Source organism: Lygodium microphyllum, chromosome 19 (assembly GCF_053477565.2).
Source record: "Lygodium microphyllum isolate KBCC chromosome 19, Lygodium_microphyllum_v1.1.10, whole genome shotgun sequence".
NCBI classification, from domain to species: Eukaryota; Viridiplantae; Streptophyta; class Polypodiopsida; order Schizaeales; family Lygodiaceae; genus Lygodium; species Lygodium microphyllum.
Genome location: NC_141153.1, coordinates 67,693,675 through 67,710,809, shown reverse-complemented (window position 1 = coordinate 67,710,809; position 17,135 = coordinate 67,693,675). Strand labels below are relative to the sequence as shown.

Here is a 17,135-nt window from a genome sequence, read left to right as displayed (position 1 = left end):
CTATGCTCTTGGTTTGATAGTCAAGTTTGATAAGGACTTCTTCCGAGTTGTTAATGGAGTATCTTGATATATTCTTTGTGCATGTCTTGACAAGAATGGAGTCTAGAAGATGTTATATTCATGTAATAAAACTTTTATATATCAATTGTTACCAAGATATATTGGCTCAATCATTTCAAATTAATTTGATGCTCATGTACTTTGAAAGGCGATTTGTATTATTTAAGTGCTTTAAAATATGATCATCTTTCTATTTAAGGGTAGCCAATGGCCAGAATACCTTGTAATGATACTTGGGTTGCCATTGACGAGATGCCTAAGAGAAATTAAAAGTTTAGTCGGGTGGTCAGATTGACCAGAAAGCTTAGATGACTAAGACTTTTATAGTCGGACAATCACATTGACTAAAAGCCCATATAATGAGCGGTTTCGGAAAGTGAAACTAGATACTCATGATCGAAGAAACAAACCATGAACCGGTGAACCTATATAATGAAGCTCTCTAGAAGCTAAATTTATGAGGTTACTATTTTTGGAAGTCGCTCAAATGAAAATTCTATTCGCGTTAGAGGTGTTGGAATTTTGCAAGGAATAGTTTTGTCTTCAATAGCTATTTCAAATTCTTAACCATTTGAGCGATTTTTAGAGTAGAAGGTTTGGAAGTTTCTTTCTCTAGAAAAGTGGCATGTGGCATCTAGAAGAGGACATGTGTCATTTTGAAGAGACAAGTATCCCTGTCATTTTTAGATAGTTTGATGTTGCTTTTGGTGGTGAAGATTATACAGAAAAATAAAAAATTAAAATGGTTAAAATGCATCTGATTGATGCCGCTTTGAATTGGTGGCTCAAAGTTGTTCAAGAGAAAAAGGAATCCAAGTCTTTGAAAGAGTTTAAAGAGATGTTCAACAAGAAACTTCTGCCTTCATCCTTTGAAGCCAATGTGCGACAAGAATGGGATGAGCTGAATTTAAGCCATGGAGACAATGTTGAAACATATATCAATAGGTTTGTAGCTGTTTCTCTTAAAGTTACATCTCTTAATAAAGTTGCTTCCAATATGGAGATGAGAAAGTTTATCCATGGATTACATCTGATGGTACGGCGAGCTGTCAAGATCACAAAGCCTAATACTATGGAAGCAAACCAAGATGCAGCCTTAGAAGTTGAAGGATTGGATATGCCATGGATGCTCAGTAAAGTCTAAGAAAAAGAACCACAAGGAGGAAGACCGAGATATTTCACCAAAAGAAGTTAGATAAACAAGAACCAAAATATAAGGATGGAGGTTCATCACCTTTACAATCCAAAATGAAGCTAACATGTCAGTAGTTAGTAGAATATACAAGAGAAGGACGATGTCTCTCTTGTGGAGAAAAAGGACACATGGTTGGTTAATGTTCTAATAAGGCAAAGAAGAAAACTGTGCCCCAAAAGACACCTCAAGAAAATGCTGTATCTAAGGAATCCTTGCAATAGGATGAAACTCTCTCAAAGAAATGAAGCTTTTTATGGCTTGGATTAAGATTGCTAATCAACCCATTGTCATTCATTTTGATACAGGGGCTACATATCATTATACCCAGTCGAAGCTCTATATCTATCAATGAAGAGATTTGGATTACCAGAAATGTCGGGTGTTGCTTTTCAAGGAATGGAGTTTGAAGCTACTTTCATTCTTGGGAAAGTACTAATTGAGATAGGAGATAATATAGATAATGAGAGTTTTGTCATGGGAGATGTTGGTGATTGTGATGATGTATTAGGAATTTCTCAGCATAAAAGAACAGATCTAGCCATTGATTGGAATCAAAATAAGTTTAGATTCCCTGTCAAGGGTAAAAATGTATCTTTGATGTGGGAGTGGAAGGAAACTTATTCCCATCTTATGCCATATACAAATTTGTAAAGTAATGAAAAAGTCTATATTATCGTACTTGATTTTTGTCAAAGATTCTAACAAAGTGTCTAGAATTATAGGGTCCATCTCAGATATAAGCGAGAACCGAATGAGTTTCTTTAAGGAGTATGAAGATTATTTGTAGATACTTTATCTGACAAGTTACCACAAGAGAGGCTAGAAGAACATCACATTGATCTCATTCGTGGAAGATCACCTCGAAATAGGCTAGGCTATTGTGTGAGTTCAACACAACAAGAGAAGATTATGAAACAAGTGAATGAGCTCTTGGAGAAGGGTCTAACAAGACCTAGTTTCTTACCTTTTTGCTCTCTAGTCCTTATAGGGTCCTCAACAAAATTACAATTTGGAATAGGTTTTCCATTCCAAGAATTGATGATATCTTGGATAGATTGGATGGATCCAAAGTATTCAGCTGGATTGACTTAAAGAGTGGCTACTATCAGATAAAAATTGCTCCTCAAGATATTCATAAAATAGCTTTTAGGACAACTTTTGGTTTGTATGAGTTACTTGTGCTACCATTTGGTCTCACCAATGCTCCTGCAACCTTAAAAGAATCTTTAGAGCACATCGGAAGTTTTACATGTACTTTCTTTGATGATATTTTGATTCATTCAAAATATGAAGAAGAGCATAAGAAACACTTGGAAATAGTGTTTCAAGAACTCCGCAAATACGAAATTTATGTGAATGGCCAAAAGAGTGAATTTTTCCTAGAAAAGATTCACTAGGCCATATTGTATCCAAAGATGGGATTCGGATGGATCAAGACTATTGTAGAATGGCTAGAATTGACTAGTGTTCATGAAGCTCAAAGTTTCTTGGGATTATGCTCTTATTACTGGAGAGTCATTGAATACTTTGTAGCTGTCGTTGGACCATTGCATGATTTAACTAAGAAAGCAATGGCATTCGGGTGGATGAAATAAGAGAAGGAAGCTGTTGAAGCTCTAAAGTTCTATATCAGCAAATGACCTATTTTAATTATACCTAATTTGTTGAAACCTTTTTGTGAAGAATGTGATGCTTTAGGAGACTGCATTAGTGCAGTCTTAAACTAAGAAGAGCATGTAGTTGCTTATGCAAGAAGAAGGTTATAAAATGCAGAAAAGAATGCTACTACCTATGAAAAGTAGTTAATGGCCATCATTCAAGCTTTAAAAGATTGGAGACACTATCTTTCAGGTGGAGAATTTCTCATCAAGACAGACAGAACCATATGCATTTCAAAGTCTTTCCAATCAATGAATTGATGATTCTCTCGATTGATATAGCATCACCATGTGTGGGCAAATCCTTCCAAGTGGAGAGAAGCAAATATGATTTTCTAATCATCTGTGGGGGGGTAAATATTAAAGTAGGACTCTAATTTGGAGGTCCATTCTTCCAAGTCTGATGGTGAGGGAGATTGCCATTGTACTTTTAGTGAGAAGGATCTTGCCACGACGTTCATGAGGGCTTTGCTGCCCATACATACCATGATGGTCATACATACCATATATACCATGTTGTGCATTTATCCCATGCTACCCATTATAGCGAGGCTGCCCATTATTGCCATGTTGGCCATTAATACCATACTGTCCATGATGGGGCTGAGCCATATAAGTTTCATGCAGGCTTCAAGGGAGAGTGGGGAAGCTTCTATCAATGGTGGGTGAGGGTCTCACTAGAGGTATGGTTGTATGGGTGATGGGGGAGCTCAACATAGGCTTGTCATGAGCATGAGAGGGTTTACCGACTTCATAGGTAGAAGGGGAAATACCCTTGGATCCAAGAATGCCTTGTGGACCATGTAGTGGCTTCAGTGGTGGAGGCCGTTGAGACTCACACTTGGATTCATTCGCCTTTTCTTGGGCCGACTGTTGAGCTAGAAGAGTGGTGAGTTGCTTTAGGATTTGTTGAGCCCCAGAGTTTTAGAGGGCCATTTGCTCAATCGCTACATCAAATTTTGCCATCATTTGGTGATGGTTGGCAACCATGTCATTATGCCTCTCCACGTGACAAAGCTCATGTTGACATAGTGTGGTTGAGTACGTTGTAGGGATCCATATTGGGCACTTTCTCATGCATATCACTATGATAATCTTGTGTTGAGCTAGGTTCATAATTTAGTGAGGTCTTGGAGACTCTAATCTCCATGTGGACCTTTTCATGGGACTTAACTTTTGCCTTTCTGGCCATCCATTTAGATGCAGTCCAGAGGATCTATTGTTTGTAAATGGGGCGTAACTTTTGGTGGTAAACTCCGATCACTGAGATTTTTGATTCAAATTGATCTTCAAGACAAGTTACTAAGCTTTGTGATAGAAAATGATCAGAGAATTGTAGGGATTGGTTAGGCACGGAGATCGAGAAAGAATGTCGCTGTGCGCAGTGAGAGACAGAGAGAGTGAGAGAGAGCAGAGTAGAGAGTGAGCACGTTTTTAGGTACAATGACAAGAGTGTACCTTTAGGTTTTTAGATAGATATATATGTGTAAGTACAAGTGCTAAGGGTGTGTTCACACTCGAGCACATTTAAAAGGCACGAGGCCTTTATTCCCAACATCCTCCCACCTAAAGGCAATGTGCTTGAAGAGGAGAAAAGAATTAGCTAAGTCTAGGTATGTACAAAGCTGAAATACATATATCTATCCAACTCCCATCATGTGTCGGCAATGAGCAAACTGCTCTGCTGGTAGACCCTTTGTGAGAATGTCTGTAGGGTTATCACCTGTATGCACTTTGACAAGCTCAATGCTTTTGCTGTCAAGTACATCTCTAATGAAGTGGTACTTCACCTGTATGTGCTTTGTCTTTGCATGAAAGACAGGATTCCGTGCTAGCATGATAGCACTCTGGCTATCACAATGGAGAACAGGTAACTCTGTGATGCCAAGCTCGCCCACCACACATGAAAGCCATAAAGCCTCTTTGCATACCTCAGTGGCAGCCACATACTCTGCCTCTGTAGTAGACAATGCAAGACACTTTTGTAGCCTGGAGATCCAAGAGACTGCTTCTCCTATGAAAGTAAACACATACCCAGAAGTGGACTTCCCGCAATCCCCATGACCAGCATAGTCTGCATCCGTAAAGCCAACAATAGATGCCTTCTGCTTTCCAAAGTAGATGCACAACTCCTATGTGTCTTTGAGGTATCTCATAATACCTTTCACTGCATCCCAATGCTTCTTGCCAGGGGTTGCCATGTATTTGCTAACCACTCCCACTGCAAAGGCAATGTTAGGACATGTAGCAACCATAGCATACATTAAACTGCCAACAGTTGAAGCATATGGTATCTTGGCCATTTCAGCCTTCTCATCATCAGATGTAGGGCTGTCCTCTGCACTAAGTTTCACATATGGAGGCAATGGAACCCCAATTGTTTTCCCCCCCTCCACATTGAAACGTTGCAAAACTTTGGAGACATACTCTTGTTGAGATAGATAGAGTAAGCCTGTCGACCTATCTCTAAGTATTCGCATGCCAAGAATGTGATTTGCATCACCAAGATTCTTCATATCAAAGCTGCCATGAAGACTTTGCTTCAAAGAATCCAAGGCATGAGTATCCGTGTCAGCAATCAGCATGTTCAATATACAAAACCAAGATAATCAGGCTGCCATCTGCTACCTTCTTGGTGTACAAGCAGCGATCCACTTCACTTCTATGAAAGCCTTGGGACTGCATGAATGTATCAAACTTATGATACCATTCTCTTGGTGCTTGTTTTAGCCCATACAAACTCTTTTTGAGTTTACATACCATTTTTTCTTTCCCTTGTTCAACAAACCCTTCGGGCTGTTGCATATATATGTCTTCATTCAGATCACCATGTAAAAACACAGTCTTTACATCCATCTGTATGAGCTCCATATCCTCAACTACAATCAAGCCCAAAGTGGTTCTTAATGTAGTCATCTTGACTATAGGAGAGAAAATCTCATCAAAGTCAATTCCATGCTGCTGCTTGTATCCCTTTGCAACCAATCTTACTTTGTACTTTGGTGATGAACCAGAAGTGACCTTTATCTTGTAAACCCATTGGCACGAAAGGGTTTCTTGCCCTTTAGGCAACTGCACCAAGTCCCAAGTGCCAATTTTTTCAAGAGATTCCATCTTTAACAACATGGCTTTATACAATTTCTTACTGTCTTGTCTGTCCATTGCTTCCTTGAAGCAAGACGGTTCACCACAGTTTGTCAACATGACATAATCAGCCACATTATTTCCACGAGGAACAAACTTGTCAGGTTGTCTAGTAGCGCTAGACGATCTCCTAACCCAATGGCCATTGTTTGCTGGCTGTTCCTGCAAATTTCCATTTTCAGCATGCTGTCCTAGCATTTCAGCCTGCAAATCAGCATTAACAACTTTCTGTCCTGGCTGTTCCTGCACATGTAATGGCTCATTTTCATGGGCAATAGCTGGCTGATCATTTCTTGCATTTACAGATTCATTTACAGTAGGTATTTGCTGCTGTACAACAGGCACATCTTGCTGTCCAAAAGGTATTTCTTCCCCGAATACAACCCCACGGACCTCCTCAGTCTTTTCGGGCTGTTTGTGCATGCGATCTTCCCGGAGGATAACATCATTGCTGCGTATTACTTTCCTTTTCTCGGGATCTCACAATCTATACCCCATTTTACCCTCGTCACCATATCCTAGGAAAATGCATTTACAAGACTTTGGCTCAAGTTTGTTGCGTTTTTCTTTACAAATGTGCACAAAAGCCTCGCAACCAAACACTTTCAGATGAGCATATAAAGGTGGCTTGCTCGACCATGCTTCCCTCTCCCCCCCTCCCTCCCCCGCGCCCAAAGACGTGTTTGGTGATTGATTAATTAAGTGAATGGCTGTCATAACAACCTCTGCCCAAAAACCATGGGGCAATGGAGCATGAGATAGCATCGTACGGACCTTATCCTGTATGGTCTAATTCATACGCTCTGCAACTCCATTTTGGGGCAGATTATGAGGGGCAGTGAGCTCTCTCTTTATCCCTTTGCTGTCACAAAATGCCTGAAAGGCCTTGGACACATATTCCCCACCATTGTCAGAGAGAAGACACTTAAGTATCTTATCTGTCCTTTTTTTCAAACAAAATGGCAAGAATTTTTTAAACTTATCAAGCACTTCGTCCTTGCTACGAATGGGATAAACCAATACCTTCCGTGTAGCATCATCGACAAAGGTGACAAAATATTTCTTTTTCCCTAAAGATAGTCCTGGCATTTGATATACATCCGAATGTACTAACTCTAGAGGAGAAGATTTCAAAGAAAGAGACTTTTTGTGAGACATCTGTGCATGTTTTCCATAAATACAATGATCACAATGCTCAAAATCAGCATAACGAAGATAGGGCAGTAACCCAAACGAGAAAGCAATTTCATTCTTGTTTGACTCATATGTCCCAACCAGCCATGCCACAAAGAAACGCTGGGCTGCTCGGTCACAGCAACAACATTGTCACGCACAGTAGATACATGAAGTGAATACAAAGTATCACTTTTGGAATCTCTGGCAATAACCCTAGATTCCTTACAGATCTTCCATTTTCCATCACCAAAGGTGGTATGAAAACCATCATCATCTAGCTGCCCTGTGCTAATCAAGCTTTTCTTGAGCTGAGGTACATGCCGTACATGCTGAAGTGTAAAGATAGAGCCATGCTGAAACTGTAATTGCACACTGGCAATACCTGCAATCTCACGTGCATAGTTGTCCCCAAGATGGACAACACCATGTCGACCCCCTGTATAGGCGGAAAACCACTCACGATGAGAGGTGACAGGAAAGGAAACACCTGAATCAAGAATCTAGGTATGCATGTTATCGTCTGTTCTGCAAGTAAAGCATGTGCACCAAGGTGTGAAGAGACAAAGAGTACATCACTCCCACTGTCACTGTCATGAGTGACTACATTCACCTCTTCAATTTTTACATTGCTCTTCTTAGGCTAATTGTCCTTCTTCTCTTCCTTGCTATCATTTGTCTTCTTGCCTTTTTCTTTCTCTTTCTTCCATTTGTAGTAGTCACGTTTAAGGTGACCCTTTTTGCCACAATGATGGTATTCAAGTGTCAACATCTTTGCCACGTGATTTACTGTGTCCCTTGCTATCATATTTTCCCTTTTGCTATGTTCTGCCCCTAGTATGCAAAGTACTGGAAGACTTATTGAATGCATTGTTCTCCTGATTCATCTCTTGCATAAGTAGAGCACTCTCTACATCAGCATACAAAAGGATCACATAATAATTGGTCATAGCAGTCTTGAATGTATCCCAACTCTTTGGTAGAGTGCAAAGCAAGAAAGTAGCCTTAAATTCCTCATCAATCATGAACTTCAAGGCAACCAGCGGGTTGAAAATGGAGTTAAACTCACTCAAGTGAGTAGACATTGTTGTACCCTCTTTCATACGCAAATCCATTAGCTTTTTCAGCCAATACACTTTGCTTGCAGCTCTCTTTTGTGCATACAGTTCTTCCAGTCTAGTCCATATAGCATATGCAGAATCCAAACCTTTAATGTTGAACATCAAGGCATCAGAAATTGATAGCTCTATGGTTGAGTGTGCAACAAAAGAAGCAGGGCAAAGCCACTCAAAACCAAAGGGGCAAAGCCCGCGGATGGGCACTTGTGAGCACATCCTCTCCAAACCACCTAGTGCTGTGTATTTGCGAGTCAGTCTAGTGTTTGCTGCCTCTCGCATAGAAAAGGTGGGCCTTGTGAATAAGACTCCCAGGTATGTATAAGCATCCACATACTCCAGCTCCTCAGATCCATATGTAAATTTAGGTGTTGATCTCCTGACCCATTGTGGTGTAGTATTAAATACCATCACCTTGGTTTTAGCAAGGTTCACTGAAAGCAGTTGTGGGAATACTGAGAGGTCCTCGATGTGAGATATCAGCGTCGGTGGGGCAAGAACATAGTCTATTGTGTTGGCACTGTGTCGATGAGGATAACATGTGAAGGTGCCGGGGAGAGAGAGAGAGAGAGAGAGAGAATGACAAATGCTTTGATAGGGTGTTGGATAGAGGGGATGGGAGATGAGATTTGAGAATGGAAAATGCTTCGATAGGGTGCAGGAAAGAGGGGATGGGAGATGAGATTTGAGAATGACAAATGACAAGTCCATTCAAGAATCAAGATCCAAGAGAGGAAGATGAGAATGGTAACTCCTTGCTGAATTGGTGTGGAAGTATGGAGGAGAGGAGCACCTTCTGTAGATGTGAGAAGGGTCAAAGTTCAAATAGTCAAAGAGGGGTCAACGGTCAAAGAGAGAGGTGGCTGCTAGAAGGAATCCAAAGAGGGTGGGGGGGAGTGCATGGCTGGAAAAGGGGGTGGGATGAGGTATCGAAGGCTCCTCCTCCCCCCCCCCCCCCCAAAAAAAAAAAAAAGAAGTGCCATGCAGGCAGGCGGAACGCGCAAGGGTAAAGGCGGGGGCATAGGAAATGTGGGATGCGGGATCCAGGACGTGCAGAACAAGTGGCCCAAATAGGCCCAAAATCACGTACGAATTCGTATGGATACGTACCGTCTGAATCGTACTGTACGGACAATACCATATATCGTATGGAGGCAACTATGGCTGGGATAGTGTTGGTTCCATAAAGTTTCTAGAAGATTCCAAAAGCTTCTAGAACATTTTAGAAGATATCTGCATCATTGCTTTCATTGTTGTTGATCTTAGCAGTATACATGTCATGCTAGGTGTCAATGTGCATGTCTTGCCATGTGGCATCCTCTAGTAACGACATATGTTCCCCTTAAGCTACCTAGGCTATAGTAGAAATAGGGGTCATGGGCTACAAGCCCTTTAGTCTTGCCAACACCAGTTGTGAGGCTCTTGCGAAGTAAGTCCTTTCTAGTTCTTTTGTTCTAGTCTTGTTTTGTAATCAAGCCACGCTCTTGTGAGTATGCTCTTGTAATTGAGCTATCTCATAATCAAGTTCTAGTTGAATTTCTCTTTCAAGTTCTTCTCTTGTAAGTTGTGAGGGCTATCTCCTCGTTCTTGGAGAGCACTTGTTGTGCCCATAACAAAGACCGCATTGCAGGGTCTATCAAGGAACGGATCCCTCCACATCCACTTTTTTGGATTTTATTGTAATCTTTGTAGAGGTCTCCTCTGATAAGCCCAATATCTCCATCCATGTACCAGACAAGTGGTTGGGTCTAGGTCAATATGCCACTCCTTCTCAAATTGTGCCACTACTCGTATCCTTCGCTTGACAGAACTTGCTATTTGGGCCCACATCTTGAGACATGTCACATGCATGATGGATGGCTGGAGGTATTGGGCAGTTAAGATGCAGCCTCTTTACAGACTATCGTGGGATCCTTGGAGTGGGTATGGAGAGATCCATTTGCAAGTACCCTGGTATGTCTCCTGTTTTGGATACATCACTAGATTGGGAAGAAGTATCCAAATGAGTAGGATCAAAGTGCTGCGAATGACCCCTTAGCATTGGACTGCATAGGGCATATCACCACCTTTCCTTGCTGACTTTTGAAGGAAATCCGAGGACAGTTTTAGACCTAGAAAGACTTCACTGCGCTTATGGTTACTATGACATGAGAGTTTAGCAGTTGGGACACAGCTTGGTTACAAGAAAGATCCTGTCCCATGTGCTAGATGCAGAGAGCCAAAGGAGACTGAGAGACTCTTCATCTGGGAATGCCCTAGGGCTCCCCAAGGATAATGTTTCATTGCACTGCAGAGTTTAATATTGTAACATGGGATACAGTTTCTTGGGCCACGTATAGAGGCCCAGCCTGTGGGTATGAGGATGTATGGGGATGTCATGCTTACCTTGTATTGAGGTGTTTAAGAGACAGCGTGGACTCATGGACACTGTCATACAAACCAGCATCATTTTTTTGGCACATATGAACCACCAAGTACAGCCATGCTGTAGATCTATTGGACATATCCACTAAAGAGACTCTTTTCAGAATTTGGATACACTGTCCATACTCCCCATGAGAGATGGAAGTGGATATACGGCAGCTGGGGGACCATGAAGAGGAGAAGAGATGCTTTTATCAGGACCTGAGATTCTGGCACCTTCTTTTACTGTCAGCCACATACGGTCTAGCACTACAGAGCTCTTGCTTGGTTATCATTCAGGCTTTGTAATAGAATTCTACATTATTGTATGTTTTTTTGTTTTGGAAGTTCCTTACAGGGCTGTTTCATACCCTTAACTTTGTTTTCGTGTACGTTGTCCCAATGAGATTTATTAATAGCATCTTTCTTTTCTTTGAAACAAAAAGGCTTTTTTTTTAGCTGTACCACAATTACCCAAAAGTCTTCTGTCTGTAGTCATCTTGTGGGCATCCCATCCTATCCTTGCTCATTCCTACCAGCCAGCCAACATCCTCTTGCTGCCCATGCCCTCAAAGAATAAGGTTAAACTGTTGTTCTCTTACTCTGTCTCCAAGGATAAGGCTATACATGTCTTCCACAGAGACGTTTATGTGTTTTGATATTTTTGAACGAAACAGTTTAACCTTATTCTTTGAGGGCATAGTCACTTTGTTCCAAGGGTTATGTATTTTGTTTCCCCACTATTATAGGTGTAATTAGGGCATTGAATTGGATATGTTTTCCATCATTTCTCATATGCTCTCCTTGGACCTTATCTCAGGTTCGATATTGTTGATTAACCTAACAGATTGGTGATTTTAGCAAAAGAAAAACTCTGGAAAATCATATGCTGTGTGAACAATTATCTTTAAAAGGAAAACATGTGGATTTTGAGAATAGTTCTGGTGATTTTGTTTCTTATGTTTTCCTAATGAACAGAAACGCAGCCACCGATTCAGATCGATTGCTTTGGGTGTGATGAGACTAACACCTCATGGTAATTTCTGGAATTTCATCCCATCTGATTATCTTGTCTTTCTTTGGATTTCTTTTTACTCTTGTTAGTAGATTGAATTTTTAAAATTAAATTCATGAAACTATGAAGGATATGCCCTCTCTTGTCCTCCATGCAAGATTTGTTATGCAGCTTGTACACATTATCTGACATGACAATTTTCTCTATTAATTTACTCGTTAGGCACATTCAAAATGGTATTGATTGGGCATTAGTTTCCTGCTGTGGAGGTTCTTCTGTAGTATCATAGGGATTGAAGCACCAAGACGGGTCACCGAAGGGTGGCGAGACTGCTGATGGCCGCCAACCGTGCGTTGACCTTGGGGAAAGCTGACGCGAGTCCTTCCGCTGCTTGTCGGCCCTTCAGGATTGCCTCATCAACCCTGTTGTCAACCACGACACCTGCTGGCTGACTGCCACTGCCGCCAACTCCCTGTTCCTACTGCCACCTCACCTTGCTGCTGCCTCCTATCACAGCCGCCTCCTTGGCTCACAGCAATTGCCCTACCTACCACGCCTCAACCTGCTTTGCCCGCACTCTCTCCTCGCTTCGCAGCCATGGACACTTTCTCAGCCTCCTCATCCACCCTTGCAGCCTTCGTAAGATTCCTTGCACAAGCAACCTCCATTTCCCCTTCTCCCGCACAACCTCAATAGGCAGACCGACGGCTATACCTTGCGCCAACAGACCATGAAGCACCCGCACCACCGACACATGGAGCTAGCGTATCTCTTGAGATTGCAGCTGGTCCTCCACCATCCCCACGAGGTTCACCATCCCCACGGGGTTCTAGTGCAGCCCCCCGCATGCACTCGGCCGATGCCTTCCCACCGATTTGCTTTGCTTCGGACACAAAGTTGGCACATAGGGAGAGAGTGTCAGCCCGAGAAGCATCATCCTTGGCCTGCAGAATGGTTGGAGATCGTCCGCCTATCCGTAGGGACTCCATCCAGTCTGCTCTTATTGGCACCCCAGCCATGATCACGCGAGTGGTGCCTCTTGGAAAGGGATGCTTCAGACTCCAGTTCAGCTCACCCGAGCAGATGGAGGAAGCGCTCGCTACAAGCACGCTTGATGTCAGGAGCTCAATAGCATACTTTGACAGATGGATCGAGGGACGGGACTACTCCTTGCTTGGAGATGGCACTGGTATCACCATCTCTTTTCCTAGACTTGATGAGTATTTTATGCCATACCTTTCTGAGATTGGCAGTGCATTCGGCCATGTCATACAGAGGGATAGGACTTTTGCTGATGTAGTCTCAGAAGGCCCACACAGATATCCTTCGGTCCGAGTGATAATACCCACAGAGTCTTTGCACTGCCTTTCCCAGACTATTAGGATTCCCTTCATTCACGGGGGTTTTCTTATCTAGCCACTCTCTTATACAGGCCTCCTTGGTCAATGCTTTGCTTCTAGGATGATTGGACATCTTGCAGCTCAATGCCCGAGGACATGCCGATGCCAGAACTCCTTCAGGGATGAGGGAGGTGATAAACCCGAGACGCGTTAGAGGAGTGACGTAGAGTGCCAAAGACGACGCAAGGCTAGACAGATGAGGAGACAATGCCAGCGAAGAGAGCACGTTGCTGAGAGGTAGGGGCATGAGGGCCTAGAGCCGAGACAGTGGAGAGTGATTAGGGACCTCAGGCCGTCAACCCATGCAGAGCCACTGCAACCCCCCACTGCTCCCATAGATGCTCCTATGGATGCCCTAGAGCTAGAGGTCCCACAGCTACCACTGATAGGGGCAGCATTGCAGATGGATGTGATTCAATCCATGGAGGCACTGAGACCAGTAGCTTCTCAGGAGCTACAACAGGCTACATATATGCCAGAGTCCCCTAGACCATCGCCTCATCAGGTTGAGCTTCCTGAGCTTAGCCCATCTCAGGTACCCGACACACAGCAGGCACAAAGTCCTCTAGAGGCGAGACAAGTGGCCACACAGTACTATACATCCTTACTAGGATTCACCACTAGACCCCCTGGATATGAGAGAGATAGAGAAGCAGTTTGGTAGAGCATGCAGGAGGTGGTTACAGACAAGATGAGTAGACATCTGATGGCCCATTTTACAGAGGAGTTGGAGGAGGCACTTCGGGCACTACACTCAGGCAAGTGTCCAAGGGAAGATGGACTAGATAAATCCTTCTTTGTGAGCTACTGGGATCTTATAAAAAAAGGCCTTCGCTTAGCCTTTTAGGAGATTATGGCGAGGGACTATGCCAGAGAGACTCTTTGAGGAGATGATTCATCTTATCCCGAAAGGAAGTGGAGATAGATTGGAGATCACATAGTGGAAACTGATCAGCTTGCTTGGAACTGCTTATAAGATCCTTGCAAAGGTGATCAGTCTCAGGTGGTACCATTGATGTAAGATAATATACACCCCACTCAGACAGGCTTCATCCGAGAGCGCAACCTCTTGGACAACATCTTCACCATTTGGGAGACCACACCCTTGGCTAGATCTAGGAGGCAAGACCTTATTGTGCTCCTTCTTGACTTTGAAAAGGCATATGATCGTGTGGATTGGGAGTTTGTGGAGGGCACAATGTTGAGAATGGGCTTTCCTGAGCAGTGGGTCAAGGGTGTAGCGGCTCTCTATTCTTCAACACATAGCCAAGTCATGAGTGGAGGGGCAAGAGGAGATAGATTCAGCATCCATAGATCATTTCAACAGGGATGTCCACCTGCTCCGTTCTTGTTTCTATTTGTAGCAGAGGCCATGAGTTTCTTCTTGAGAGACAGATCTACAAGTATCAGAGGCATCAGGCTACCCATCCTTGAATTTGAGGAGCTTTTTGATGTGGAGTTTGCTGATGATACAACAGTTTACTTGGATGGGAACAAGGGCAACTTTAGAACCTATGTAACAGCCATGGAGACATTTTGCAGAGCATCAGGAGTACTAATTAATTGGCCCAAATCCTATGGATTTTGGGTATGTGACACTAGACAGCTAGAGTGGTGACCACATGAGGATTTCACACTCTGAGATATCTTGGATGCCATGTGGGGATTGACATTACCTCAAAGCAGCAGCCGACACCCCTCCTTTTGAGCATCAAACAAAAGCTTTTGTATTGGAGGTTGACGAGACTCTCATTGGCAGGAAGAGTAGTGGTTCCCAACCAAGTTCTTCTGGCGACCATGTGGTACATCACTTCTTGTTGGGCATTCTCTAGGTCGTGTATCGGCGAGGTGAAATGCCTCATCAGGAACTTCATTTGGTCAGGAGGAGATGGAGGTCCAGCCAAAGCAAAGGTGGCTTGGGATGTCATCATAAAGCCTAGATCTAGAGGAGGATTGGGGATCATAGACCTAGATAGTCAGAGCAAAGCCTGATTGGTCAAGCTTATTGTTAGGAGTCTGCTTCTAGGTGAGGAGCTGTGGAAGAAACTTCTGATGGGGAGGCTAGAGGACTTGACACCTACACATGGAGGACCATGGCAGCCCAACATTCACTGGATATCTCAGGAGATTAGCACCGGAGTTTTAGGGAGGAGCTTCAAGGTAAGATTTGCAGCGGCCATTATTAGAGCTTGGAGATCTGTATCTCCAGGGCTCCACCAGCTCCTCCCGACTACCATTGAAGAGAAGAGGAGACAGCCTCTTCTCTTTAATCATTATTTGAGATCAGAGTCAGGCCACACCATTGGGCAACGGACATACTTATCATGGGGGAGATTCTCTTTATAGGTCGCTATATGAGTGGGGGAGTGGTTTGCATTTCAAGAGTTACCACACGAGACCCAAAGGCAGAGATTACATGGTTTTAGGGGAACTAGGGCTATGATTGAGGCTGTGATGGAAGGGGTTTCACAAGATTGGATGGATGGAGATATTGGGCATATCGCAGGAGGCCTCCAGAGAGACTTCAGTGGGATCCAGGAGAGTGGGTGTGGAGGGATCCTTTCCTTGATAGGCCATCCGACGTCCCCTTCTTTGGCTACACTACTAGATTGGGACGAAGGATATAGATGAGCAAGATTAGAGCACAGCCTGCAGCCACCCCTCATTGGCATAGAGAGGGAGTCTCTGATGAGTTCCTATATGAGTTTTGGAGGTGGCTACATGACAGCTTCAGGCCGAAGAAGATATCTCTCTTTCTATGGCTTCTAGGCCATTGGAGTTTAGCAGTTGGCACTTGGCTTGGATATGGCAGGGACCCAGTGGCATGCTGCGATGTGGTGAGTGAGAGGAGACACAGAGGCATTGCTATGGGATTGTCCGAGAGCCCAGGAGATTTGGAGGAGAGCTCGTAGGATAGTATTCCATGGTACAATGGAGTGCATGGTGGTGACATGCGGGGCTGTAGCTTGGGTCACAGACAAAGGTCCAGCATGCGGCTATGAAGACCCTTAGGGGAGCATTTCTTTTCTCATCATTGGACAGCATTTGAGGAGGATCCCTACCCCAGACTACTCACAGACACAGTGGAATCAGGGACATTGTCACATATGGGAGCTGATTTCCAGCATTATAGCTTGGTACATATGGACTGCGAGATGTAGCCAGGTCATTGATCTTCAGGATATGCCCACTGGGGAGTCTTTATCGAGGGTTTGGATAGAGATAGTCCAGACTCTCCATGGGAGATGGGAAAGGTTGTAGGGCAGCTCTAAGAGAATGAGAAAGAAAAGGGAAGATTTCCTCCAGATTTGGGATTCAGACACCTTCTTTCATACTATCCCTCAGATGGTTTGGCACTTCAGCCCACCAGACTGGTTGTTTACACAACCATTGTATCTTTCATGTACTTAGTTACTCTTCATAGAGAATCTTGTACTTTGTATTCACCTTAGGGGGCTTTCTCCGAGGTGTTATTAATAGAATTCCCTTTTCTTGACAAAAAAATGGTATTGATTGAATACATGAAGTTGAAAGGTCTCCATATGGGAGTAGACCAGCCAATGACTTGTATAGTTGAAGGACTACCATATGCTTTGCCCTCCTTAATGATGACTCAAAGAGTGAGAACTTGAGGAAGAGAATAACCTCGTGACATGGAGTCCATGGCTTTTTTCCAGTAAGGGCTCATTTACACGTGATTTCCTTGTTTTTGTTTGGATTGTCTTCTTACCCTTAACACGATATTAATTTTTTCAAACTACATGAGAAAACTATCAAATAATTTCTCTCTCTCGTCTATGCAAGACTTGCAATGCAGTTCAGAGGAGTAGTAGCATGCGTACTTGACATAGGAGTGAACGAAGATGGAGAAGTATGTGGAAAAGATGCAAGAGGTATATAGATGAAGGTGATGGTAATAGATAGGAAAATGGTTTGTACTCCATGCTAGTTTTCACGTCATGATGGCTAGTC

The 17,135-nt window shown here is 43.2% G+C and overlaps 1 protein-coding gene across 6 annotated transcripts in view; it reads left to right on the top strand.

The window, feature by feature from the left end:
- LOC148019980 (ENHANCED DISEASE RESISTANCE protein (DUF1336)) overlaps positions 1-17,135 on the top strand; it is a 218,773-nt gene that overhangs the window by 116,714 nt on the left and 84,924 nt on the right. For all 6 annotated transcript variants that reach the window (XM_087700219.1, XM_087700215.1, XM_087700217.1 and 3 more), the window contains one exon: positions 11,727-11,784. In XM_087700219.1, the coding sequence (XP_087556345.1) occupies positions 11,727-11,784 (58 nt within the window). The remainder of the gene's footprint in view (positions 1-11,726; positions 11,785-17,135) is intronic.